General features: G+C 49.5%; 1 protein-coding gene across 2 annotated transcripts; it reads right to left on the bottom strand.

Annotated features, from left to right (window-relative positions):
- Positions 1 to 946: 946 nt before the first annotated feature.
- On the bottom strand, positions 947 to 26850 carry trim37 (tripartite motif containing 37). Of its 2 annotated transcripts, XM_035434836.1 has the most exons (26): positions 26328 to 26850; positions 25242 to 25296; positions 23933 to 24034; positions 22698 to 22738; positions 22102 to 22218; positions 21667 to 21754; positions 20907 to 21029; positions 20467 to 20590; positions 20309 to 20376; positions 19788 to 19844; positions 19131 to 19255; positions 15956 to 16006; positions 15196 to 15277; positions 14866 to 14942; positions 14560 to 14739; positions 13874 to 13988; positions 13574 to 13771; positions 13041 to 13177; positions 10567 to 10649; positions 9414 to 9608; positions 8495 to 8785; positions 7357 to 7530; positions 6431 to 6617; positions 5861 to 5970; positions 4565 to 4711; positions 947 to 2783 (listed from the first exon to the last, which is right to left on the bottom strand). In XM_035434836.1, the coding sequence occupies exons 2-26, from the start codon at positions 25260 to 25262 to the stop codon at positions 2725 to 2727; spliced, it is 2952 nt and encodes a 983-aa protein (XP_035290727.1). In that variant the 5' UTR covers positions 25263 to 25296; positions 26328 to 26850; the 3' UTR covers positions 947 to 2724. The 2 variants fall into 2 exon arrangements, with proteins under 2 accessions (XP_035290727.1, XP_035290728.1); XM_035434837.1 differs by lacking the exon at positions 19788 to 19844 and having other exon boundaries at positions 26328 to 26849.
- Positions 26851 to 27804: the final 954 nt, after the last annotated feature.

Genomic DNA, 27804 nt, shown 5'->3' on the forward strand with positions numbered 1-27804 from the left:
CAGTGTACCAGAGCCAGTATGGCTCAGGGGTCCAGTGGACGACCTCTCCAGCAGCAGTCCTCACCGTTATAACACTCCCAAGTCTTAACATGGAGCAGCTGGTTACACGTTAAGCTCAGCACTAGGTAGTAGAAACATACTCGCAATGTGAAGAGAGGAAAAAAAACAAGGGGAAAACAAAAAAAAAAAACAAAAAAAAAAAAACTTAGAGCATGGAATTGTAAGACCAAACCAGGGACACGCCCCATTCTTCAGACATGAACGTCTGAAATGAAGGTTCCATAAACTGAACCTCCCCCCCACCTGACCCCCCCTCTGCCTACCCCCCAACCATATCCCAGTAGAGAGTGACCATGCAGTTGCACACAGTATAAGCCTGCAGGAAGTGAGGAGGGAGGGGGAACGAGGCTAGCCGTAGTACTAGTGTTGCTGTAGCAGCTTTAGCATTCTTCCAGCTGATGGTCGCATTAAGACATGCATTTACAGTATACTCACATGTGATCACTTATGCATTTTCACATCACCATTACACACTTGACCAGATACAATTAAGACATCTCCCTATAATACATTGAAAGGACTGAAGCACTAGTCTGGAATTCTGTAGAGTGCTCAATACAACTCACAATTTCAGTTTTAACTGAAGAGACTGAATTATTTTTTTAGTTGAACGTTGTAGCTCACAAAAGAAATACACACCGGTATTAGCACCAAACCGAAATAGGCTATATCAAGAAATAAAAATGATAAAATTAATATAAAACTTGACCAAAAAAACGAATCGCCTAGATTCCGACCTAACTTTCTGAGAAAAACACCGTCTCAGTCCGGTAAAAGGGGAGATGGCCGAAGGTCAGTAGTCATGGCGACGCATGGCCCGTTAGGAACAGAAACTGTAACGACTAAGTGTGATTTTTCAATGAGTGATGGAGAAAAGGAAGGACAATAAGTGTGACTGCAGGAACCAGACGGCTGTGGACCTACTTCAGCCACAGCTGAGGAATGGACAAGAATGGTCCCGGCTATATGTAAACTTCGTCCAACAACACCCACTTACAAAACAAAAACAAAAAAAAAAACCAATAGAAAATGCCTTTATTAGTTGAGTCCCAGACGACTAGGAAATCTTTATTTAAAGTGTGAGTACCAGACGGTGCTCTCCATCACGGGCGTCATGGAGAAGCACGCGATTGGCCGAGCCTTTTCTGTCGAGCCAGAACGAAAGCCGGTTTTCCCAGGCCGTCGGTGCGCTAGTCCAAGCCTCTGCCATCCGGAGACGCCGTCGAAAGGCCACACACTTTGAGTTTAAACACTGCACCTCCAAAACACTACAGAAACGTCACTCCTTTGCTCAATAAATTAAGGTGGTGGTGGGGGGGGGAAAACAAAAAAAAAATCCAAACAGACATTCATATTCGGACGCGAACCAAACCGAAGTCGTTGGCACAGGCAGACAGACACTGCGGCACCACGAGACTTCCTTTACAGCAGCAGGTTGTGTGTTCTCTTCAGAAGGACTACGCGGGGGATAGGGGGGGAAAGCAGACACAGCCACAGACAGATCGCGCGTTCACCCGACGGGCTACCCGTGCCGTTTACAAAGGGCGACAATACACCTCTCGTACAAAAAGACACTTTAGAAAGAAACGATACGTGGGGAGACCGTAGAGAAGATTCAAAGGGCTACTGGAAAGCACTGCGGTGACCAGCATTTTCAGATGTGCCCCCACCCCGTTGCTGAAAATGAGGGTGTCAGAACTACAAGATCTGTGTGCTTTGTTGCATTTTAGAACTTCACTGTGTGGCCTTTTTCCAATGAATCAGGCAGTAGCCCGTCACTTAGCCACATTCAGTCATGGCAAAAAAAGAACAAACAGTAGTCAAAGAAGGGAGGGACTGTAAAGCCTTTCTCAGGTACAGCTTCGAACAAGCCCATCAGGCACACAACTCTGAGAAAATGGCTCAAAGAAACGACAGATTACTGCACACTTTATACTCATTCTCAGAGGGACTGCCCCTCTATGAAGACTCTGTGTACATACCTGCGTATGATTACACAAAGTCACACCAGTCACTTCATTTTATGCTTGAAAATACTACAGAAGCGCCTTCATATCGCAAACTCACACGCACTCGACCATTTTTCTCCCAAGACGACGAGGAACCCTCACAGTGCAATAAACCACCATCCCTTCATAAGCAATGGGAGAACACAAAGATTCATCAACCCCAAAATGGGTGGAGCAACCCAGCCCACAGACTTGAACAGACTGCACTGACTAATGAGAGCAATGTCTAAATTGGCTTATGGCTTAAACAAATATGATCTGGGGCCCGGGACATCGGCGTCCATTATGGGGCTCATGAAACCCACTCTCCCATCACAACTGAAAGTCACGGTTGTCTCATTTCAGCAAGAGCACAGCGTTAAGTAGCCTGGTGACTAAATTCTCTCCCAAATACCTTGTATTCCATTTCTCCCAAACCATCTTATAAGCTCTCCAATGTACACGTATATACAAACAAAAACACAGTTACGTGACCATATATATATATGTTTTCAGTCAACATTCATTATGACATGAGCTGAATTGTAGCATTTGTCCCACAGAGCAGCGAGACTAACGGGAGGAACAGCATGCAGGACTACAGGCACGGAAGTGGGCGGGTTTCGGAGACGGGCGCGGCGGGATCCGCGGAGCGGCGGGAGGGCCAGGAAGGGGATCACCTCTCCGTCGCCTCCCCCGCCGTGAAGCTCAGGTCATCCGAGCTCAGCTGGTCCCCTGGAAGACAGAGAGTTCACGGCTCAGAAACGCGCTGCAGCCTTACAGAAACGCACAAAACACTGGTCACTGAAAGGCCACTCAAATATAGAATAGATATACCATCGATCTGTAGACACACTAGGCCCTTTGATCACAGAGAAGGGAATGAATAAATTACATTAAATTTAATTAATTAAATTTAATTAATAAATTAACAACACACACACAAACCAACAGCAATTGAACAAGTACAAGTTAAACACTGAAGTCACATTAATCAAATCAAATCTTTAAATGACTATTATATATCTGTAGCTAACAGTCATTTTAAATCCGTTCAAGCTGAATCAAAATGACATCACTGCGTATGACCAAATAGATTAATTATTTAGTTTTAGGATTATATTGATTACATTTATGGGTATTAGTCTGAATTCAGTCATGCCACACTAGGGGGGGGTGGGGGGGGGGACCCCACAAGATTAGGTCCTTTTTATGAAAATAAGTTTGCTAGCGTGCATGATATCGTACTAGCAATCAAGTAAGCAAAACCATCAGTTTCAATACAAAACCATGCAATTTACTCCTCGAAGCTAGTGACAGTGCCATTTTGTAATCCTTCTCATTGACTTCAAAAAGATAGATCCTGACTGTCAGGCAGTGCATGTATCACTGCCCCAGAACCAGCACATGGGGCGTCACTAAATAATACTGCCATTGTCTGTGTGTTTTACAAACAAGTCAGTCACGTCAGTGTGTTCTGATCTTAATTTGAATGCTGGTGCAATTTGTGTCCGTTGCACTGGTTGAAAAATTGCACGCTGCACCATTAAAGCATCTACACTGTCTACACACACAAGAGCGGAACAATGCGCTCGTCTAGCAGCAGTGAATGGGAGCGTCCGGCCCATCAGCATCGTTCTTAAAAAGCATCTGGAGCCCAGGAAGGAGCAGCCGGAGAGGAGCCTGTGCTCGATATGCACGTGTTCGTTTTGTTTTTATTTATTTATTTCCTCTGAAAGGAAGCGGAGAGCGGCGCTGTCTCACACTCACACTCACACTCACACTCACACTCACACTCACACTCACACTCACACTCACACTCACACTCACACTCACACTCACACTCACACTCACAGGCAGGCACACACACACACCCACAGGCACACACCCACACCCACAGGCACACACCCACACACACACACACACACACGGATGCATTATTCAGGGAGCGGAGCTGAGAGAGCAGCCGGTGTGTCTGGGGCTCAGAGCTGGGGGCCGGAGGGAACAGGCCAGCGCTGTGAACCTGGCGCTTCACCACCACAGACGCCGTTCCCCTTCTTCAGGCGACGGTTTGATATTTTGGCACAGTACGATCCGATACAGAAAGAAACGATCTATATGTGGTCCAGCCGACACAATCCTGTTACAGAGTGCACTCTCAACCTCATCTTTGGTTATTTACGTAAAAACGCATTGACGTCATGTTTAGCAGAAGGAAAAACAGCACTAGCATGAATGACGATAAGTTAGAGTCGGAAAAAAAAGTTTAAAAAACTGATGAACTGATGCTGGCATTGCTTCTGGACAGCAGTTATTATGGACATTTAAATAAATACCTTGCTATTATTCATAATTCATAACAATGCAGATTGATTTGCCCACTGTATAGACTGAATCGGCCCGTTGCTCTTTGAATCCAGATAGATGTGTCCTCAGACCTGGTACAGACCAGGTACAGCCCCAGTACAGACCCCAGTACAGCCCTAGTACAGCCCTAGTACAGACTCGATACAGACCTGGACAGGGCAGTGCCCGGGTGTCGTATCGGCAGTCCCCGGCCTCCAGGGCCACGGCCTCGTCCTCGTTCTCCGTGTCGCACTCCAGCTCGCTGTCGCTGCTCATCCCGGGCAGGAGGTGCAGCACCTGCTTCTGGGACAGCAGCCCTGAGGAGACACAGCCGGGCTCAGAATACAGTACCATATGACTACAACCAACCGCTCCATACCACACACACTACAGTACCCACAAGCAACTGCTCCATATCACACACACTACAGTACCCACAACCACCCGCTCCATACCACACACACTACAGTACCCACAACCACCCGCTCAATACCACACACTACAGTACCACAAAACTACAACCAACCGCTCCATACCACACACAGTACAGTATCCACAACCACCCGCTCCATACCACACACAGTACTGTACCACCATAACCACAACCAACCGCTCCATACCACACACACTACAGTACCCACAACCAACCGCTCCATACCACACACAGCACAGTACCCACAAGCAACTGCTCCATACCACACACACTACAGTACCCACAACCACCTGCTCCATACCACACACACTACAGTACCCACAACCACCCACACTACAGTACCCACAACCAACCGCTCCATATCACACACACTACAGTACCCACAACCACCCGCTCAATACCACACACACTACAGTACCCACAAGCAACCGCTCCATATCACACACACTACAGTACCCACAAGCAACCGCTCCATATCACACACACTACAGTACCCACAACCAACCGCTCCATACCACACACAGTACAGTATCCACAACAAACCGCTCCATACCACACACAGTACAGTACCCACAACCACCCGCTCAATACCACACACAGTACAGTACCCACAAGCAACCGCTCAATACCACACACAGCACAGTACCCACAAGCAACCGCTCCACATCACACACACTATAGTACCCACAACCACCCGCTCCATACCACACACAGCACAGTACCCACAACCACCTGCTCAATACCACACACAGTACAGTACCCACAAGCAACCGCTCCATACCACACACACACACACCACCGTACCACATAATCACAACAAACTGCTCGACACCACACACACACAGCACAGAACCCACAGCCAACCGATGGATACCACGGTACCCACAACAACAGAAATACAGCAACGTACAGTAAACAAACGTGCTGTTTAATCAGGTTGGAGGGACCTTTTTGTCTTTTTTGCAGTTTAAAGTGAGATCAGACCCTTGAGCAGTTAGAGTGCCAGACCAGGGCCCAGGGGAGCGGGGCTCACCTTCGTCAGGGCGTGAGGAGGTCCCGTCAGACAGCGCCAGCAGGGACTCGCGGAGCTCGCTGGCGCCCTCTGGGTCACAGTCCAGGGAACTGTCGGTCAGCAGGCCGGCCCTGTGGGAGAGCGAGGGCAGGAAGAGGGCATCAGCTCCGAATCCCTCGCTCCACTTCCCCACCTCCCCCCCGAATCCCTCGCTCCACTTCACTCAACCCCACCCAACTCCCACGCGTCTCCGACAGGCTAATCGACCGGCAGCAGTAGCCGTTCCTCACACAAGCTATCCTCGGTTAGCTTCCACGGCCCGTGTAATAGGCAGCTTTCCCAAAACCAGGCTATTGCGCAGCGTGAAATTAGTCAAATTCAATTTCCTGTCTCACACAGGAAGTTCAGGACAGCCGCACAGGAGCCATCAAATCTACATCCCTCTTCTTCCTCACCACTCTGCTGATTAAATTTACTCAGTTTATTAAAACTCTGCTTGTGTTTACAGAGGGCCAGGATGCAGAGACTGGGGGGGGGTTCCTAAAACACCGTCGCGGGCGCGGGAGGGGCCCCTGGGGCCGCGGCTCTCACCCCATGGCGGGGGCCCTGCGCGTCTTGGCCAGGGGTACGATCCCGTTGAGGCCGGTGATGGTGAACAGGTCCGAGCCGGAGGCCCCGTACAGCGGCTCCTCCTGCTTGGAGCTGGACGGCTTGTCTGCAGCGCCGGGCCCCCCCAGGGAGGGGGGGGAGCAGTGGGCACTGCGCGGCTTCAAGACCACTGAGGGGAGAGAACACAGAGCAGGTGAGCACAGCTGTGTGGAGGGGAGAGAACACAGAGCAGGTGAGCACAGCTGTGTGGAGGAGAGAGAACACAGAGCAGGTGAGCACAGCTGTGTGGAGGAGAGAGAACACAGAGCAGGTAAGCACAGCTATGTGGAGGAGAGAGAACACAGAGCAGGTGAACACAGCTGTGTGGAGGAGAGAGAACACAGAGCAGGTGACCACAGCTGTGTGGAGGAGAGAGAGCACAGAGCAGGTGAGCACAGCTGTGTGGAGGAGAGAGAACACAGAGCAGGTGAACACAGCTGTGTGGAGGAGAGAACACAGAGCAGGTAAACACAGCTGTGCGGAGGAGAGAGAACACAGAGCAGGTGAGCACAGCTGTGTGGAGTTTACTGCCCACACACAGTGGCACGCAGGAACAGTACAGACACACACTACTCACAGACACACATTAACGGTACAGACATACAATGCTGGCAGACAGAACAGTCGACTGGTGAATTTGAAGTAAAATCAAAACAAGCCTCTCAACACTGGCTGACAAACTACATTAGCACGTCAATATTCCAATGAGGCAGATGTGCATTTGTACGCCAAATGTAAAACTGGAAACTGCCATTAAAGTATCTATTAGAAGCTAAAACTGAACGTGGTTGTAGGTTTGTGAAGGATGGCGTTATTGGAAGTTGAATAAGCGTCTTATGAGGCGGCACACTGGCGCCATTCCCACTGACCCTCCATGCAGGGGGGCGGGTCCCGGGGGCAGCCCGCGGCGTCGGCGGCTGCGTCCGCGCCCAGCCCGCGCAGCTCCTTCTCCACGGGGTCCGCAGGTCTGCGCAGCGGCAGGCCCCCTGTGGCCCCCGCGGCCCCCATCGCCTCCTGCTTCGGGGAGTGGGCCTTCTTCCCACCTGCGAAACACGGGGCGGGGGTCAGAACTCCCCCGAGCAGGACGCGACGCCACGTCACACTGACATGCTTTTAGGACCACGAGCACCGAACATCTCAGAAAACATACACACAGTCCGGCTGCTAAGCAACAGACAATCTTTTACTACACTAAACATGCACATGGAATACCTCAAACCAGGGCTGCCCAACCCTGTTCCTGGAGCTCTACCATCCTGTGGGTTTTCATTTCAACCCTAATTTGCCACATCAGATCCAACTAATTAGCAGCTCAATTAGATCACTAGCTGTTTAATGAGGTGTGCTTTGTTAGGGTTGGTGTGAAAACCTACAGGACTTCAGATCTCCAGGAACAGAGTTGGGCAGCCCCGGTCACATAATAAAAATCCGAAACCGGTTGTAAAGCTGCCAAATGCATTATGCTCTTCAGCTTTTAAATAAAAGCTCTCGACGGCAATACGTCCTGCGTACGCTATAAACATATCACAATAACGATAACACACGACCCCGCCAAGATCCTATAAGCATAATGCGTTCACTAAGAGCGGAAACAGCAGCTATGCTGCAGCTATGGGAATCCTGTCGTGACGACAGTCAGTTCCATTCATTTTACAGGCTACTCCATTTTTAAACCTGGTTGAGTCTTCTAACTGGTAGAGCTGACAGAGGTGAAGCCCATGCATTACATTACATTACAGGCATTCAGCAGCCACACTTACACAACACTTTTTACATAGCCTTATATACATTTATACAGCAATATATGTATATATACACTGAAGTAATGCAGGTTGAGTACCTTGCTCAAGGGTAGCGTCCGGCTGTGTCCTACCCGGGAATCAAACCTGCGACTTCTGGGTTACGAGACCGGTTCCGTACCCATTACACAACCCTGCCACCCATGCACACAGTGAACGCTCTTTAAGCGTTGGGGGGGGGGGGGGGGGGTGAGGGGGGCGGACTCACCGCTCCGGCAGTGCCGGGACGCCGCGCCCTTCCCCAGCAGCTCCAGGTCGGCGGGTTTCCGGCGCGTGCCGGGCTCAGGGTCGGCAGGGGGCCCCTGCTCCACCGTGGCCCCCGAGGGCCCGGCCCGCGCGTCCCCGGCCCCCCGCGCCTCCAGCTGGCACTTGACGTCGGACATCTTGCTGCGCACCTCGGCCATCTGCGCCTTCAGCCGGATCAGGACCCCGGAGTCCGGGGCTGACCGGCGCACTGCCTGCGGCCGCCGATCCCGCTCCTTCCTGGAGTGGACCTGGACTGCACGCAGAAACGCACTACGTCATCAGACCCCGCTATCAGACCCCGCGTTACCGTGGGAACATCATTATCAGACCCCATTATTAGACCCCGTGGGTGTAAAGACAGCGACCGAGTCGGAAGCCGTGTTCCCCAAACCACTTATACCCAGTCCATGACTTCAATTACACACCAAGGACAAATGGATGTTTTTTTAAGAGATATTTTTGGTACAACAGGGCTATTTCTGAGATTTAAAGCATCTCAAATGAATCTCTGCTTTAAAAAAACATTATATGTTCTAAGTATACAGTAATATATTTCCTAAGAAATGAATGTGCAACACAGTGAGCTGTCAAATTCATGAGCATTGAACCTTACAGTATCAGAGAGCTCAGTAAGCTAGTGAGCTACCAAGAAAGACAGATGTCCCCTAACTGGCTTTTATAAGACAGCGTTATAGGGAAGCAGGGGGGGCTATAATACCTGTACTGTGTAGTAGGGAGGCAGGGGGGCAGGGCTATAATACCTGTGCTGTGCAGTAGGGAGGCAGGGGGCGGGGCTATAATACCTGTGCTGTGCAGTAGGGAGGCGGGGCTATAATACCTGTGCTGTGCAGTAAGGATGCAGGGGGGCGGGGCTATAATACCTGTGCTGTGCAGTAAGGATGCAGGGGGGCGGGGCTGAAGCCCCCACAGTGACTCCACGCTGCTGCGGTCCTTCAGGTCCAGGAGCTGGATGAGGATGACCGGGTCGATCTCCAGCAGGCTGCTGCTGGAGCCGGAGCCGGAGCCCAGCCCGGAGGCGCCGCGGCGCAGACCGCGAGAGGTCGGGTTCGAGCCCCCTGCAAACGACCAGGAGGGAGGATCAGCCCGGAGCACCCGACACCACAGCGACACCGAACAGATTCAGACCGTGAGCTCCGGTCCGACACCACGGCAACACTGAACAGATTCAGACCGTGAGCTCCGGTCCGACACCACGGCAACACTGAACAGATTCAGACCGTGAGCTCCGGTCCGACACCACAGCGACACCGAACAGATTCAGACCGTGAGCTCCGGTCCGACGCTACGGGTCGCTCTGTTCCTACAGCAACGCCGCACGTGCACTGGCCAAGCCTGAATCTCCTCTGTTCACAAAGCACAGCCCTTTCAGCAGCAGGACAGAATGAGCTACATAACGCAAATCCATACATCCAAGCATCTAGAAACCATTCAAGGCACACAGTTCCGCATTAAAAGCCACACGAGATTAAAAGATTGAAGTATCACCAGCAATGTACCATTGTGCGACTTTAACGAACGCAATTAAACATGAAATGACTCATATTTAGAACTCTTAAGCAGGTGGATAGCGTACTACCTGTCACCGTCTGATTTCTCTTGAGTAAGCACCGTGAGTAAGGCGGTGAGTAAGCCTTCAAAAGCGCCTACAACTTTCCTCACAATCGGAGACAACCGCGCAGCGCCGAAAGACCAAGTGCAACGGGGGAAGAACAAAGCCTTAAACAAATCCTGTGGATACCATGCATACCTGTCACTGAGCCAGATAGGGGAGCTGGCCCTTTAAGATCGGCTGAAAGAACATCGGTTTGCCAAGTAATTCGATCACACGGTGGCACAGGCAGACGAAGCCAGAACCTACATCCTTTCAAGTGGACTTTCCCCAGCTTTCAAAGCACCAGGCTTCGCACAGTAACTGCAGCGAAGCACGACGGATGCTAACGCTTTCATTGGAACCTTATTAATCTAATAACTATTTAATAAATTCGGACCGAAGCGCGAGGACTAGGCAGTTACCGGCAGCTCCGGCCAGGTCTTCCGGCAGCTCTCCTTCTTCCATCTCCAGGTTTCCGGAGTATTCCACGTCATTCTCCCCGGACCTGGGAGACACGGGGGGGGAAGCGGGGACAAACTGAGACCCTGCCTCAAGCACCCGACACAGGAGCACACAGTCACACATCGCTTTGAGATACGCACGACACGACGCAGTCCCCAGGACAGAGCGACGGCCTAAGACGAGGCAAACTCAGGCCTCAGCAGCCGCGTGAGCTAGCATTAGCTTTGGGTCGTGTGTGTGTTCTCGGCCCTTCTAAACCCCTTGGTGCTCATTGGTAGATTTGGGGAAAAGTCATGGTCAAGGGCAGGGTGAACACAAGTCAAGTGTAAACCTGTAAAAAATATGGAGGTTTAAGGCCATTGTCCAGTGGAATTATGGCATTATAATACAACGGAGGCATTGTATGGGTGGGATTCAGAGAGACTTCAGCGCCTGTGAAGCCCAACAGTTCAAAAAGGCCAGTAGGCTTTAATTGGGCCTCAGGCACGAAATTCAACCCTGCTGGCCTGAAATGCAATTACGCTACACGCTAGGCACGTAATGGGCCTGCGACAAATCTGGTCTGTTTCCATGAAGTCCGGTCCCCCCCTGAGCTAACGGAAGGAAGGAGCCGCTCAATGGGAGAGAGCGGAGACGCTCGAGACGCAAGGACACAGGGACAGCACCGCGTCGCGCACGCGAGGGGGAGACCTATAAATCAAAGCCCGTGAGGCCAGCCGCCGCGGAGGAAACGTTTCGAGACCCGCCCCCGGATTCAGTCCCGCAACCCCCCCCCCCCCCCCGCACAAACAAATCCTCTCTCCCTGCAACAGAAAGAATTACGTGGGCGTTCGAAGCCATACCAAGGCTACGCTAGCACTACGCAGAGCCCAGAAAGAGGATTTATGGGAGCTCCGGTGTGTAAACTGGAAAAAGAACAGAACTAATGGGTCCACACACACAGCTTCTCCTCAGGCATGAGTCACAGAAGTGCATACTCTGGCTCGAGCGCTCAGACCGGAGCCGCTGGAACAGCTTCTCTCCTGCTCTTTGTTAGCTGTCAGGCCGGTGGAAAAAAGCAGGAAGGAAGTGCTCGAGCGGCTTTGGAACGGGGCAATGCAGGCCGAAGGGCCTCCTGGACGCCCGCCTGGTCGCCGCAGGCGACCCTTTTAAAAGCGCTACAGGTGCGGGTCGGCGGGGGAGGGGGGACGGAAACGGACCGGATGCCAGAGAGACCGCGGGCCAGGCGGTAAATCTGCCGCACCGCGACCTCCGCTTCCACAGCGCTCTCTGGCACCGGACTGCGAGGGGGGGGGGAGGGGCGGGAGGACATCAATCACCCGGAGCTGGATTTGCCCGCAACGTTACGGAGGCGCTCCTTAAAATGATTAGACTCCGCCGCGGTTTCTGATGAAAGCGACTGGGCTCCGGTTAAGGTGACGGCGAGCGGGCGTGGTGGCCGACCTTCGGAAGGTCGCGTTTCGCAGCAGGCCCCTAAAGATGCCGGGGGGGGGGGGGGGCAGCGGGAAAAACGCTGAAACGTAACGGGGTCCCTGTGGAGAAATGAGTCAGAAAACCCCTGCAGCGTCTCCCCCCTCTATTGGAGACTATTTATAGACGGGAGGGGGGGAGGGGCGAGGGAAGAAAAGAAAAACATCTGGGAGCATCCCTGTAAAAAACACCCCGCTGGCTGCAGTGGGCGTGAGAAGGTGGTCAGGACGCCTCGGTCCGACACCTCCCAGCCCCGTTCCCCGCGGGACACAGAACCACCCGCTCACGCACGCGAGCGTGGGGGAGGAGCGGCCGGGCTCGCGTAGCTCCTGCGCGTGACCGCGGTTGCCGCGGGAGACCTTCGACGCGTGCTCCGAACCTCGCGGGATCCGGAACGACTCACGGGCGTCTCGTCCAGCGGCGGCGCGAGGGGGAAGGGGCGGGACCGCGCGCCGTTAGCGTGAACGTGCGCGTAGCGGCGGCTTGACGCGCGTGACTGAAGGGCTCCTGGAAAACCGACCGAATAAAAACCGAAACAAAATGGCTGCCATCCCGATGCGTTAACTCTGAAAAAACCGCGACGTGCTTTGTCCTCGACCGAGCAGCAAATCTAATCAAGGGGTGCCATTAAGGAAAGAGCGCATTGAGGTTAAATTGAGGAGGCCTTAACCCTTTCTGTAAAAAAATAAAACTGATTTAAAACCTGTAAAAAATTGTGAAAGACCTACATAGCTCCTGAAACAAAATGGCGGTTTCTGACCCTCGCACAGCCAGTCGCTGTGCGAGATCGGTATTCCCCCCGCAGACTGTGGGCGTGACTAAGGCAGACCGCAGCTCTAAACGCGACGCGGCGCGGTGACTGAGCGCGACTGGGCCGGACGCTCCCGGGCGAGCTCCTCGTGTGTCAGAAACCCCCCTCGTGAGGGCCCCTCTGCGACTCTCCGGGCGCGGGCGCGAGGCTCACATGGTCTCCTCGTCGATGTCGTTCTCCTCGGTGTTGCTGGTCGCCGTGGAGCTGCCCGAGCTGCTGCTCCCGTCCAGGGGGTTGACCTCCTCGTCGCCCGTCAGGCAGTCCACCTCCAGGTCCCCGTCCGACAGCTCCTGCCCGGAGGAGGAGGAGGAGGAGGATGAGGAGGAGGCGCAGCGTTCGACAAGACCGCGACAAAAGCCCCGCCTCCAGCCCCTTCTCGGGAGCGCTCTCCAAACGGAGGAGTTCCGGGCGTGGAGCTCGCCCAAATTTACGTCTTGCGATAGTACATGGTGTCTACAGGAAACACGCCCAACACAAATCTGGCCTGGTTCAAATCTGCAAGGCCTCCTACCTCAAGAGGACACTTTAATCAAATATAGCACTAAATCTCCAGTCAGTGGAGCCCCACACCCCCTACCCGTTAAGCATGAAGGCTCCGTAACCATCAATTTAAAGGGAAAAAAATCTACCCTGTTAATTTCATGCTGTCTGCGGAGGGATTAATATAGAAGGATCCTCTGACTCACGTTGGAGTCGTCGTGCTGCGTCTTCTCCTCCTCCTCTTCCTCCTCCTTGGCCTCGGCGGCGGCTGACGGGTTGCTCTCCTCGGCGACGGCCCCCTTCCCCGGCCGGGGGTCCCTCTCGGAGGCCTGGGGGCCCGGGCGGCGGTCGGGCGGGGACGAGCTGCGGGACTTCTGCCTCCGGAACAGCTCGATCGCCAGGCGCTGTAACCACGGCAACGCGGGCACGGTTACCGCTTATAGACAGAAGGACAAGGTGCCGAAAGGCCGAGCGTTTCGGGTGGGGGGGTTACCCACAATGCCCACCTCCTTCAGGTTGTTGATCTGCTGGATGTAGCTGGTCTGAGCCGACTCCAGCTGGCTGATGTACCAGTACTGGTCTCTGCACTTCTGGAAGAACGTGGGAGATCGCACCTGGTACCTGAACGTGACGGAGGCAAAGGGCAGATCAACAGCCAGTAGCTGGGTTTACAGGAAGTGTCTCTACAGGACGGCACACGCCGACATCCTACGAACACAAGCGTGTCATGAAAAATGTAAGCCAATATCAGGGTTTGAATTTTCCAAGACACACAAAGAGTGCTGGCCTTCTCCAATACTGGTGGGTGTTTTAGCTATTCTGAGCGTTCCACCATTTCCCAGGAATCTCGCCTGAATGCGTTTTAAGGGTTTTCCCCTCCCTGAAATGTCCACCGTTTGTAGATGGCACCACACTAAAAAGCCAAAATGGCTGCAGTCAATTACATTTCAATTCAGCTCATTCAGGAAATTCAATTCAATTCAGAGTTGAAAGTGCCCATAGCGTTCCACGAGAACATTTTTGATTATGACTAATGAAGTGAATTTAAATTGATTTTCCGAACCGACTGAAATGGAATCAAATTCATTTTCTGAACTGGAATGGGACTGACCCCCAAACCATAGCAGGGGTGTGATCTTTGTACCCCCAAACCCCGGCGTTTCCCCTCCCCCCCGCCCACAGGCCCTCCTACCGCAGGACGAGGGTGTCGGTCTGCATGTTGAGGTACCCCTCGCTGGCCAGCAGGTCCAGCCTGAAGAAGCGGTTGTACCCCCAGCACTCGCCCACCTCGAAGTCCGACGCAAACTCCCGAATGATGTTTTTGGTGGGGTCGCTGGAGGCCTGGTGCACCATCTCCACTCTGTACTCGTACCTTAGCGACACAGAACAGGCCCGTACGCTCAGACCGCACGCTTCTCAGCTCAGCGTTCACAGAGGAAGTGACAGAGAATAGCGCAGTTTTCTCAGCTGTCAAAAAGGAAGAAGGAAATTGCCCTACTTTGACGTTTCTGGGAGTCCTGCTGACAGTTCCAGGAAGACTGAAAGGTAGTTTCCACGCACCACGCCGTTCCCATCCTGAAAACACACACACACACACTCACTCCAGTAAACCTCACAAAATCCTGATAAATCTTTGCGCATTCGACATTCAGCCAGAATCAATCAAATCGAAACCACAACGAAAGACCGCTATTATCTGTAGCTAAGCAACCCCAAACAAAAGTAACAATTTTTCAGTGCATACAAATCATAAAGAAGACTAATTTAGTTAACGAACGGTTAGCGAACACTCAGAAGTATTAACATGCAGGAAGGGACAGCAGCTTACTGGATAAACCTTCAGTCTCCAGCAGAGTCCTGATATCTGCAGGGGGGGGCTGTACACGGGGTCCGCTCGCTGCCTCAGGGTGCTGGGAGCACAGGGAGAGCACAGCCAATCAGAATGCAAACCTCAGCACACAACCCTTAGTCAGTTACAGCACGCCCAACTCCTTTCCTCTCAGGCTCCGCCCATTCTCCCCCATGCGATTTGTGGGTGAGGTCCCCACTAAGACAGGTCTATTGGGTTACTCTACAGCCGAATGGCACTTGTGGCCATGAAGTAAGCTAAAATGGAGCTGAGCAGCAGCTTTGAGCCCAGCAGGACAGCCTTACTGTTTTTATACTTCTGTGAAGTACAAGTAAAAAAAGGGGTCTGCGTTGGGGTTGTGTGGAATGCGCGAAGGCTGCAGACCACGTCCGCGTTGATGTTGCGTTCCACCCCAATAATTTAAAAGCGCGTACATAGCAACCAGCGCCCACATACGGCTCACAGACGACGATCGGTTGGTTACCATAAAATGTCACTCTACAATGGCACATGTACTGTACACAGTTCTGGGGTCACCTGAATAGTTCAAGAATTTTAAACAACCTTTACATGTACAGCATGCCGCACAAGTGTAAACGTTCTGCGCGTTTCGCGAAAGCCTTGCACAAGGCAAATCACGCAAACTATGCAGACTACACAGACTACGCAGAAGTATAAAACAGCCCTTAGAGTGACCGGAGACACACGCAGCCAACGCTGACGGAAATTCTGCACTCACCTGAAATTCGCCAGAACAAAAGTGCTGGAGTCGTAGGCAGGAACCAGCTCACTGCGAAGAGGGGGGGAAACACATTACCCTGCAAATCTATTAATGCAGCACTTAAGAGCTGAAAATAGCTTCTTCAAGGCCTAAGAAACCCCCAGCAGTGTCAAATTTGTTGCAAGGTACACCATACCGTTCTCAATCCCTCGTCAATGGGCCTTCAAACGTCATTAGTGCGTTACGCCACTGGTTAGCAGTGAACACTAAAACAGTAGTCAACACTTCACGACGAAACGAACTTCCTCCGCCCGCCTATCGGTTCGGGATTTCCCGCAGCGAAACGGTTCGTGTCGATAGCCGTTAGCGACGATTCGTCTCCAGCACCTGGTGAGGTGAGCGTCGACGAGCTTAAAACGGAGCGTGGCGGGGCACTCAATTTCCTGGAGGGGGGGGTGGGGGGGTGGGTAGGGTGCTCTACGAGCCAAGGAGAGTCTCTTTCCGGAAACTTCACGATCCAGACCCATTTTTTCCCCCCCACAGTCTCAATTATTCTGAGCCATTAAGTACAGATTGTCTCCACGCTCAGATCTCCTTTTGTGGCTTTCCTCCGGTAGAGAAAGTTTTTTTTTTTTTTTTCAAAAGCTGCTTTCCTTTTTACATCGGTGACGTCGTTGCTTTTTAAATGTCAGGTTATTTAAAAAAAGAAACCGTTTTCAGGTGCTGCTGAGGATAGCGCTGAACTTCTCTCCCAGTTACTTCTGTTATTTTTAGAAAGCATTCATTTATTGCGTAATGCATCGAGGCTGCTAGTCATTCGTTGGCAGGAGCCGGTGAGGGCCGGTGTGAAAATCACAGCAAAGCAAGTCCAAGAACGAATAAATGACAGAAATTATCTACTTCTATGCTGCTTTACACTACCTGCATGTCACATTTGTATCCATTTATCTATCTCCATCTGGGATTTAAAATACAGGACAAACATTTGGGGGAGTGGGGTTGGTGGCAACAAAAAGTTTTGTTTTTTTTTGGGGGGGGGGGGGGGGGGGTATACTAACAATGCCACTAATACAATAATATTGAGGGGATGCATTTGATGCATTTCCACAAGTTTTAGGAGGGGGGACATGTTTTCCCTGTCCCCCTGGGATCTACACCCATACCTGCCCCCAGTTACAGCCCATCCAGTCCTCCCAGTGCCTTCCCCCTGCAGAGGCTAAGTGTGTTCCATTCCTCCATTTCAGCACTACGCAGCCACAGGTAACAGCAGGCTTCCTTCAGCAGGCTTACTGCAGGTATGAACCTCTGAAGAGACACAGCCGGTCACCGAGACAGGAAATCAGACTCAGCACGTGCCGTTACAGACACGCGGCAAAAGGCCTCGGGTTTATTCAAAAATGGCTTTTTCGGAAATGTGCGCGAGAAATCATTTATCGAATTACGTTATTAGGAGCGACTTTGCATAACGCGGTAATAAATAAACAAAAAGGCAGCTGTAAATTACGCCTGAAATATGGGAAGACGGCCGCCCTAATTACACATGCACAGGAGCGGCGGCGGACTCGTAATGGATAATCAATGCTTTCCGTGAAATGGCAGACTGGCACATGCACGGATCTTAATCACCAGAGTTAAGCGTGAAGCCGGATTCAAAATGTACCATTCAGCCGCTTGGTAACGAGCTCCAAATTGTAATGACGAACACGGAGGGACCACGTTTCATTAAAACGGCCTGATGGTAAAAAGGAATTAGATAATTTTATTAATGAGTGATAGAATTCTAAATGACACTTCTTCCCCTCTCCTGAATAAATCCAGAATCGTACACTCATCTGAAAACCACTGAATGGTAGCACAGGCTAATTTGCAGGAATGTCACTGATAACTGTGTTTGGAAACACATTTTTACAACAGGATAGATTACGATCATAGTATCACTGCTAAATTCAGCACCAACTCCAAAATACTAAAAGTGAATGGAACTGACACCCCCCCCCCCCTCATCTTTGAGAATGGTACAGTAGTTCATTCAGACATGGGCCACCAACACGTATTTTTTTTGTAATGAACACTCCCATTTCACTTAAAGAACAAAAGGTCATGTAAGAAACTGGGCTTCTTTCAGGAAAGGGTTGGGTCACTGGAGGCAGTGTTTATATGGAAAATGGACAGTCCTCACAGTGCGCAGAAAAGTTTCCTGCTCCCCTCCAAATCGCAAGCCAGGACGCTCGCACACAATTCCAAACTAAAAATAATCACGCGAAAAACTTCAAAACCAGCTTCTCATAACTTTCCAGCAGCGCAAAATGAGGTCAGAGATCCATAAAGCACCACAGTCACTTGAAAGCAATGACCTTTCCTTCTCTTCATACCCTGCATGTCCCCGCTAGTTTAATGCAGATGCAGGCCAATTAACAGCTTTTTTGTTCTTTTTTTTTTTTATACATGACAACATATAATGATTCCACAAATTGGAGACTACACGAATGAAGCTAAGCTTGAATGAGGGATGTTTGGGGACTGTGTTATCTGGACTGATTTATTCGTTGAGTTGGCTGTGCTCAGACAGCTTGGCGCAGAGTTTGCACGTTCAGTCTCGAGGGGCCTGGGGTTCGTAGCCGTTGTCGGGACTCATTACTTGAACCCGGAGCAGCGCTCTGTGACCGCGTCTAACAGATCATGGTTAAACACTGCAAAAGGTCAAGACCCCATTATGGACCGGGGTTGAAGCTCAGTAATAATCAGATCGGTAGTTTACACTCATGGGGAAGCAGCTTCGGCTAAACGCAGTGAGTATTATGGCCGTCCTGACTGGCATTGTGAATAGAAACGGAAATGCCACGATATAGAAATGCAGTGAAAATGCCATGTTTGAGACAGCCTAACAACTAAATCAGTTATCTTTTTCTACTTAGGATTGGCATTCAAGGTCATACACAAGAAACAGCCTTAACCCTTTAAGGTGTGAGATCACATATACGTGATTGGAATGTTCTTAACTGAACATTCTAATGCTGATGTCACAATCACTACTGGTAATTGAAAGCAACGTTCTAGAACACCGACTTAGGAAAAAAAAATAGTACTCTTCAAAGGGTTATTGGACAGTCCCAGTTTTGACACAGCTCCGAAAAACAGAATGGGTCCTAAGCTGTTAAGACAGAGGGCAGCTGTGCCAGGTGTGGTGCCGTACCTGGTGAAGTCTGGCGGCACCGGCGTGGTGACGAAGGACTGCATGGGCTTGCGGTGCACCTGCTGGAACATGAGCAGGATCTCCGGGCTCTTGGAGATGAGCTCGCTCTTACTGCAGGACCGCAGCTGTGGATCACACAGAACAGGCCTGCTGCCTCACCAGCCTCCATCGCTCCCTCCCTCACACACCCGCAACCCCAACTTCTCGTGCCCTTCAAAGGAACACCCTCATCCAGCGCCCCGTTCTGCGTGCAGTGCTGCAGTCCTTTGGAAACCGAACGCTTGGGGTGCGTTTGGAGGAAGGGAGTGTGAAGGCTGAGCAAAACCCAATTTCAGTTGGGGTGGGGGGGGGGGGGGTGTGTGTGCGGGGGCATAGAAAGCGACAGAAACCGAAACGTAAAAACCCACCAGAGTGTATCTGTGACATTCTGCATGGAGACTGCACACAGTCTAATGCGTGAACGCACCACAGGGTTTAGAGAGGAAACGCAATGAGAAACACCCCAGAGGGGGCACTGACACCCCCGTCTGCTTGAGACTGCTTCTGAGGTACCTCTCAGTGGAGCAGAGCCTGAACATAGCTCCCAGAGAGGGAACCAAGGCTCAGTCTACCCCCTCCCCCAGTGTGCAGCTTACACCGTGTTCACTTAACACTCACTTCACACTGCCCGCCTGAACACTTCCCTCCACAAACCAACGGACAACGCAGGAAGTCCTGCAAGAAACGCACCCTCACACTCACAGACGAGCAAAAGCCTGCAGCACACAGTTAAAAACTTCAAATTTCTTTGCCACATTCCCCCCCCCACCACCCCCCACCCCCCACCCCCCTTTGGTTACTGGGTACTGTGATCTCATTGGAGGAACTTCTGCATATCATTAGAATCCTTAATTCAACTTTTCAAAAAAAGATGTTTAGGTGATTGTGAACAACTACAAACCACATGTACTGTGTACATTTACAGTTACAAAGTAGGTTTAAAAAAAAAAAAAAAAACTAATGAAGGAATCGCTAATATTAGTTTTAAACTGCAATGATTTCTGTTGAAGATTGCAGCATTATCTTTTGAAAGATGACATCAGTAAGAGGTGTGCCACAATCAGTACCACAGGCCGGTCGGCTGGTAGTGTTTCTGAGCTTCTGTACAAGCACGCTTTACTAAAGAGAGCAGCAAATACCTGATGCTCCACTTCCTGAAGCAGAGACTCCAGCAGCTCAGTCTCTTGGGTGAGTGACGTCTTCTGACCTGTGGATGGATTTATATAAAAATCAGCATAAACCATAATGACAGCATCCCAAAACCAAGATGCAATGGAACACAGGTGCCAGTCTTTACCCATGAGGGTGATGAGTTTGTTCTTGAGCTGGTTGTCCAGCCTGGCGATCATCATCTCCACCGTGTTTCGGATTTCCCGCACACGCTCGTCCTTCGCCCCCCGCACCGCCTCCACGTTCCTCTCCTGAGACAGAGGTACACGGATGCATACATCAAAGCCAGCACATCACAGGAAAATGGACACAGAGGTATCAGAGCAGCCACACACACACACAGAAGAGAACATGCGTACCATTATATCTCAAACCTCATGCTGTGGTGCCACCTAGTGGACAAATGGCATTTTACATTCATCAAATTGATCAATGGGATTTTTTTTTTCTTCTCCGACCACCCAAATTATGTGTGCTTCCATAAAGCCCCTGTCTGGGCAGTGCAGGTGTAGAAGGCGAGCGAGGCACGGGGGGGAGAGGGGTGGGGGTTTGGCCAGGGCTCCTCACCACTTCCTGCACCAGGCTGATGAGCTCCATGAGGCGCCTCCGCAGCTTGGCCACCTCCTCGTTCACCTTGGTCACGTGCTGCTCGTAGATCTCCGCCAGGGGCTTGAAGGTGTGGCCGCCGTGCTGGGGGGGGGGGGGGGGGGGGAGGGGAGGAGGAGGGCCACGTGATTGACAGGCGCATGGGGAGCACAGCTGCTTCTGCAGGTGCACAGTCTGGTGTAACGGTCCTTGTTAGCCTGGTCTATACCGCTGCTGCTCATACAACTGCATGGACCAGTGAAAGCCAGGCTGGACAATAGCGTCCGCTAAACTAATATAATGTTTCATCTCAGTTAAATGGCTACATCTCTCAGTTTGCACTGACACTCCATCTACCACGGAGAATAATAGTGCATTTGCACCTTCTGAATGGGATCCACTCTAATTTGCTAGAATTTAAGGACAATTAATTCATTCCAAAACAAGGCGTAACACAAAAGCCCAACACTTTTCTGGTAATATGAGTTTTGGAAAGATGTGCACACTAGTCTACCCTCTCACTAATTTACAGAGTATATTGCAGAGCACGGATGGGATTACAAATGAGACTGGGCATCCCAAATAGATGGGAAGAAGCTCCATGAGCTTTCCATGTTTCACCAGCACTCAAGAGAAAAACATTTACGCCGCATCACAAGCATAAGGAGCAGCCTACCATGCCATGGGCACTAGCTCTGCAGAGATAACGGGCAGTACTGACTGGCACCCTAAAGGTACTGACCATGCCACCCCACAGGGCACACTGGTGGCATATGCACTTCTTGCAGGTCCAGCAGAACACGCTGAGCTTCTCATGGTGGTTCTCACACCTGCAGGAATACAGAGGGGGCGGGGTCAGAGCTGGGACACAAGGACAATGATTTGAGGAATTCACTCATGAGTCCCTGACCTATAAGCAAAGCCCACCTTCGATGATTCAAGCTGCTATGGGAAAGCACTGCTAGACTTTGCTTGTCAGAGCGTCAGGGTACAGAGCTTTCACTGCATTGTGTGTTTTGAGGGCATTTGAAAACTAGCTCTGCGGTGGACTGTACTTTAAGGGGACCAATTCCAGACACAGAAAGGGCAGGAGAACACTACTGCGGCTGAGCGTGTGTGTGTGTGTGTGTGAGAGAGAGAGGGGAGTGAGCTACGGAGGCAGGGAGGGTGGGCTCACTTGTCCTTGTCGTTCTCCTCGTGCTTGGAGAGGTTGCAGAGCTGCAGCGTGTCCAGCTGCTGGGTCACCTCCTCCGCCCAACGGCAGTTCACCAGCTCCCTCAGCTGCAGAGGTGCCCTGTTTACACACACACACACACACACACACACACACACGCACAGACACACAAACGCGCGTGCACACACACACACACAAGCACACCTGATCTGTGAGATCTCCATAAAATGATTAAATGTACTCGAGTATCTTCAGTCTGAATCAAACCCAGCGATTAAAACAATAGAAAATATTCTGTCAAATTTCATCTTTGAAAAGTCAATGCAAGGTTTAAAAAAAATAAAAAGACCAGAAATACAGATGCTTATTTGTGCAGATTTCATGATTTCAGAAAGAATATCTGAGGCTGTACTTTCTGTGAACTAAAACAGTCGATACTTAATTCCTTAGATTTACTCCAAATCCTTACCCTGCGGTCGCAATTCAAATTTCAAAGAGGTATTTCTGAGGACCAACTAAGCGTTCAGTAGGAAAAACAAGCTATGCTCAAGCACCAACAGAAACACAGAGCACTGCGTTCAGGTCAGAAGGGTGCTTACCGACAGTGTGGACACTGCGCTCTCTGCTCTGTCAACCATCGCTGCAAAGAAGTGACCCAACATCAGCATCATTGTACAAGTGTTGGAATGCAACATAAATCTAAATATGACATTGATCTTTATTGGATGTGATTCTAATTCAGAACAAAGACCCAAGTGGCCTTGATGAAGCAATTCTGTTCTCATAAATTAGCATGTCAGACATAAATTTGTCAGAGCTGTAGATCTTGTACACACTGGTTCTGTTGAATGCAATATCAAAAATGCCAAGACTCAAATGTTCAATTACAATACAAGGATATTAAATACAATTATGCATAATGTCAAAATCAGTTGTCTACACTGGGAAACTCAATTCCAAAATGGAGACTTACATGGTACAAAAGTGTTTGTCTAACCTAGCAGGTACCATAGAGTGTAAGCAGCTTGTTGAACAGAGAACAAACAGGTCAACCTGCCCCGTCAAAGCTGAGAAGTGTTTGTCCCCCGGTAACACCATTAAATGTTTTCATTGGCTAGAATAACCCCGGGAGAGCTAGCTGCTGTTCTTTCAATTCTAAATTTAAAGACCATGAACTTTCAGCTGAGGTGACAGGAAATACCATACTATGTGCTTTACAGCAATTTAGAGAATATCTTTAGCACTGTTTATGTACACTTGTGCATCAAACCAATTAAGCACTCTTTCATTTAGGTAGCTTTTCTGGTAGTTATTGCAGAGCAGGATAACGAAATGTACTTAGCTGCATATGCCATTTCATTTATTGTCCCAAATGCATAACATTGCACAGTATGCTTTTTGTAAACTCTCTCCATTCGTCAGTTTATATATCAACCTGCTAAAAATTCCAGAGTACAGTCAAAGACATTCTGTAGGCAATTCGCTCAAGACCTTGTAAATTCCGTAAATTAAAAAAATTGATGTTGACCAAAACCACATATTTTTGTTGATTACTGAAGGCTTGTATTACCACTTTTGCAAGAGAAATGAAATGACATTGTTGTTCTATGAATTGGTCCACAGAAGCATTTGAGAGTCATGACTTTGCTTGCTTTAGGCCTTTTCAATATGCCCACATGCCAAGTTTGTAGAAACTGGCAAATGACCGGATCCAGGCCAATGACAGCTGTGGAGAGGCCTGGTTTCTCCAGCTGTGTGACGGTTATGCCAACGCGGAATGCCACCGCCGTGGGGGCGGGCCTTATCGCCGAGGGCAACCCGTGGTCACGCTCACCCGGATGCAGCTGAAGCAGCAGAGCTTGGAGCAGTGAGGACAGAGTCGGGCGTCTCTCAGCTTCTCCATGCAGATGAAGCAGCGGAACACTTCCGCAATACTCTGAGTGAACACAGGGGGCAATGTCAGAGCTGGAGGGCAGTGGAAGACTCACTACAAACTCATTTACACATGATGGATAGACACAAGAATCGTGCTTATTCAACACAGCTTGATAATTATAACCAATATAAATGACTAATTACTGTACTAAATAAACATGCTGTGCCAATTCAGAATCTCATAAAATATAGTCAAAACCCTGGATGCACAACAGTGTAATTAAGGCAGAACCATTTTGTCACAGCTCCCTTTGTCCTTGATGGCCATGAGCAGCAACCTCCTATATTTTGAGCAAATCAATTGCCAAATATTTCAATCAGTACAATCTGCACAATTCCTTTCTTCTTTAACAGAAAATGGCAACACAATTAGCAGCCCTCTGTTTGGGAGACAGCTCTGATGTGTCAGCATTTCCCCATTAGGTTTGAAACTCAATCCAATATGCATCACTGCTGCCTGGCCGTTTTGTTTCAGGAGCCAATATGCTACACCAGAACTCCTACAGTTGGCAAAAGCAGTGACAGAATGACAGTACAAATTATCAGCTACTCGAGTTGCAAAGCACATCCAGTTGAGCTTATAGGTCACCCAATGGGATTCACCAAACAGGTTTTGCATGTATTGTCAAGCAGTGAAGTTAAGGAGAGGTCAAGATAGTGCTATTGCTGGGAAAATGGGGGGTACAGCTGGAACATTGCCAAATTGCTCATTATTTTGGAATACATGTAGTCACGTTGTTTGGTTTGCAGGACAGACCCCATTCCTATACTTCAAGGGTCTGCAACCCTGATCCTGAAGAGCCCCAGGATATGTTTTTTTTTTTTTTTGAACCTGAAATTCAGCATCCAGTTCAGACCCAAGAAACTACAGTACATGAGGTGAAAGAAAGAAAATGGTCGATCTGTCCATTTAGTGCTGATAGCCTAATAGTAAAGACCATTCTACCGTGCACCTCTCTAGGACCAAGGCTGCTGACCCCTGCTAAACTTACTAGCTATATACCAACTACATGGCAACGTCTTGTGATATCTGAAATTACTTGCATGCTTCTATAGCTGGTTAACTTTACCGAGCTAAAGCCTAACCATCTAATCCTGACTATCCATGTTATACAATTGGGTGTTGTTAACTTTGGGTTAATGGTGACAGTGGAGATGCTGGATAACTTCTCTAACGAACCTTCGAAACGTTTAGGCACACGGCTTACCTCAACACTTTGTTCATCCATTTCGTCCAGCGTTAACCTGCTCCAAATGTAGCAACTGCAAGAGAAAGATCACCCCGATACACGAAAACACAATTAGCACAAAATCGTGGTCATCTGACAAATCAACAAACTTAACTAGAACTGACATTACAACCTTACAGTACTACTGCGACGGTGGCGTGCAGCAACTCCTGAGCTAGCTTGCTAACCAGATTTACCTGGAAAGCTTATCGGATTTCATTTAGCATTTAATTTAACAAACTGTTTGCTCGCAATCTAAATCATCAACTCAATTAGACCACCAAGAATCTTGGCAAGACCGCTTTTGAAATACGCATCTCACTATAGAATGTTTGCCAAACATGGTAACTATGAACTGAATGGACTTCAAACAGTCAGCTAGCATTACCTGGTCGATACTACCCACTGTCAACTTCAAGTAAAACTAACTTTAGACTAATCTAACTAGTTCCTAACAATGATGCACGCAAGCCAACAGGACCAGGTGTATGGCTGAGCAAGCAAACTTATCAGCTATGGGGATGTTTCGGTAAAGTTGATATTATTTATCTATATCAATGGCATGCTAGCAATATTGATAATACATTTTAGTTTATAGCTAGCAAACCAAAATAATGTAGCGGTTATCCGGGCAAAGTTAGCAAGCTGGCTGGCTAGCTAGCCGACAAATCATTTAGCCATCACAGATCCAGGTAGCTATTAACTAGCTAGCCGTTTAGTACGACGATTTTATTTGAAATGGTATGGCGTTAAACCAGCCAGCTAGTTGAACATTCATCTGTGTTCTAGAAGCTTGCCATCTCTAGTACGTTAGTTAATGTAATACGATATAGTCATGCTACAGAAACAAAAAATGTCCAAATATCTGACAAATACTGACGCATGGTAATGCACACGGCTAACCCATAAACAAGGTTTGAAATATGAAAACAAACCGTAACGCAGGGTAGGGGGGTTATTGCATCTGTTAGCTGCTTGCCAATAACAACGTCGAATAACGTTATATACATCTGAAAAACCGAACAACATACACAATCAGTAGCTTTAGCGGCCTGCCATACTCACGTCCTTTGCAATCCAAAAACGTTTTGATTACAACGATAAACTATCCGTCGACACAACACTCGAGTAGGCAACAGCGGCTCTGCACAACCAGCTTGGGCGGAGCTCAAGCTGAGCTAGTTCGGTGGCTGAGCAGTCACTCCACTGCACTGACCACGCACACGGGAGGCTTTCCAAACAAACGCATAGGCTGGTATCGCGTCAGTTTTCAATATAAATTAACAAAAAAAGGCATCGCATTTACAGCTAAACCTGAACGTGTCTTGATCAATATCGTGGAGTCGCTGGTTGGTCGGCTAGCCTGGCAGCTAACTTTGCTTGCTAGCTAAATCCAATTGTATATTCCCCCATACAAGCTGCCACTGCAGGTTGTCGCCATAGGAGACCGTTCTGTTCCTTTCTCGCGATCCTTTGAAAGCCGCTTAATTTTCACAAGCACCAATAACAGAGAACAGATATGACGAAAAGGTGGGACATCTTAAAGCAGTACACCAATCATGTGAGTGAAAACTGCCGTTAGCATTCCGTGCGCGCCACCCCGCTATCCGCGGCGCCCAGCAGGTCTAGTCCTTCCACACGGACGCGCATTACTGCAGAATGGCCAACATACTGTCGTATGCTGTTCAGTTTTCTTGAACCTTACCTTAATTGTGAGTAATGAACAATGACAGGTGGACTTCTTTGTGTGTATCATCATATTTTTTTGGTCTTGTTGATTGTGGACCCTGCACTTTATTTTCGAGCTGCAGTACCTGCAATGCAGATGTAGTACTCCTGGAAACAAAAATTCAGATGTATGATAGTCATTGTGCACCACTGTAGCAAATAATTCACACATAGGCCTACTGAAAAGCTCATTTTTATTTCAAACAATTACTGCTCTGTATGCAGTTTTTACAATAAACTACCAAAATCATCATATGGGTAAAATCCAAACAAGGTACAAACCAAGCCTGCTTTTTGGTAAGCAACAACTTCATTATCAATACTGAGTTACAGTGCAGTGCCCCCATTGAAAAAGCCTGATTTTTCAATCACTGGAAGCCTCCTCTACACCTAGGGGACACACTGACCCACATGCTAAATGTGGAGTACCTGGAGAGTGGGGGGTAGAGGACTTGCCTGCTCTGGATGTGTGATCTTAATGAATGAGCCAATTTTAATGCCTCTGGAGACCACAAGCAAATTGAAGTCTTTCATTCAGGCTAGACCCACTGGGACGCCTGATCTCATTTTGCCGGAGACCCCACTAGTAGGAATCACTCAGAACCGGTTAGCGTGATCGATACTGACAGGACCTGCTTCACGCTGTTCAGCAAGCATCCACCTGCCATTGAAGGCAACTGTCTGTGGTCTCTGCTTAAAGATTCAAGTAAGACTGGCTACAAGTGTCCGTCATCTTTTCTTTCCCTATTATTAGCCAAGTGAAGGCTTCAATCATGCTAGCTTAGCAGTCAAGTGAGGCATTTCACAGAAAAGG

The sequence above is a fragment of the Anguilla anguilla genome, chromosome 9 (genome assembly GCF_013347855.1).
Source record: "Anguilla anguilla isolate fAngAng1 chromosome 9, fAngAng1.pri, whole genome shotgun sequence".
Lineage (NCBI taxonomy): Eukaryota > Metazoa > Chordata > Actinopteri > Anguilliformes > Anguillidae > Anguilla > Anguilla anguilla.

Excerpts from the sequence above, each read along its gene's own strand:
- trim37 (XM_035434836.1), bottom strand. The coding sequence starts at position 25,262 with ATGGATGAACAAAGTGTTGAG. Across the intron at positions 15,278-15,955 it reads TTTGTTCTGGCGAATTTCAG|CACCCTGAGGCAGCGAGCGG; the intron begins GTGAGTGCAGAA and ends CTGTGCTCCCAG. Across the intron at positions 13,989-14,559 it reads ACCGACACCCTCGTCCTGCG|GTACCAGGTGCGATCTCCCA; the intron begins GTAGGAGGGCCT and ends CGTCACGTTCAG.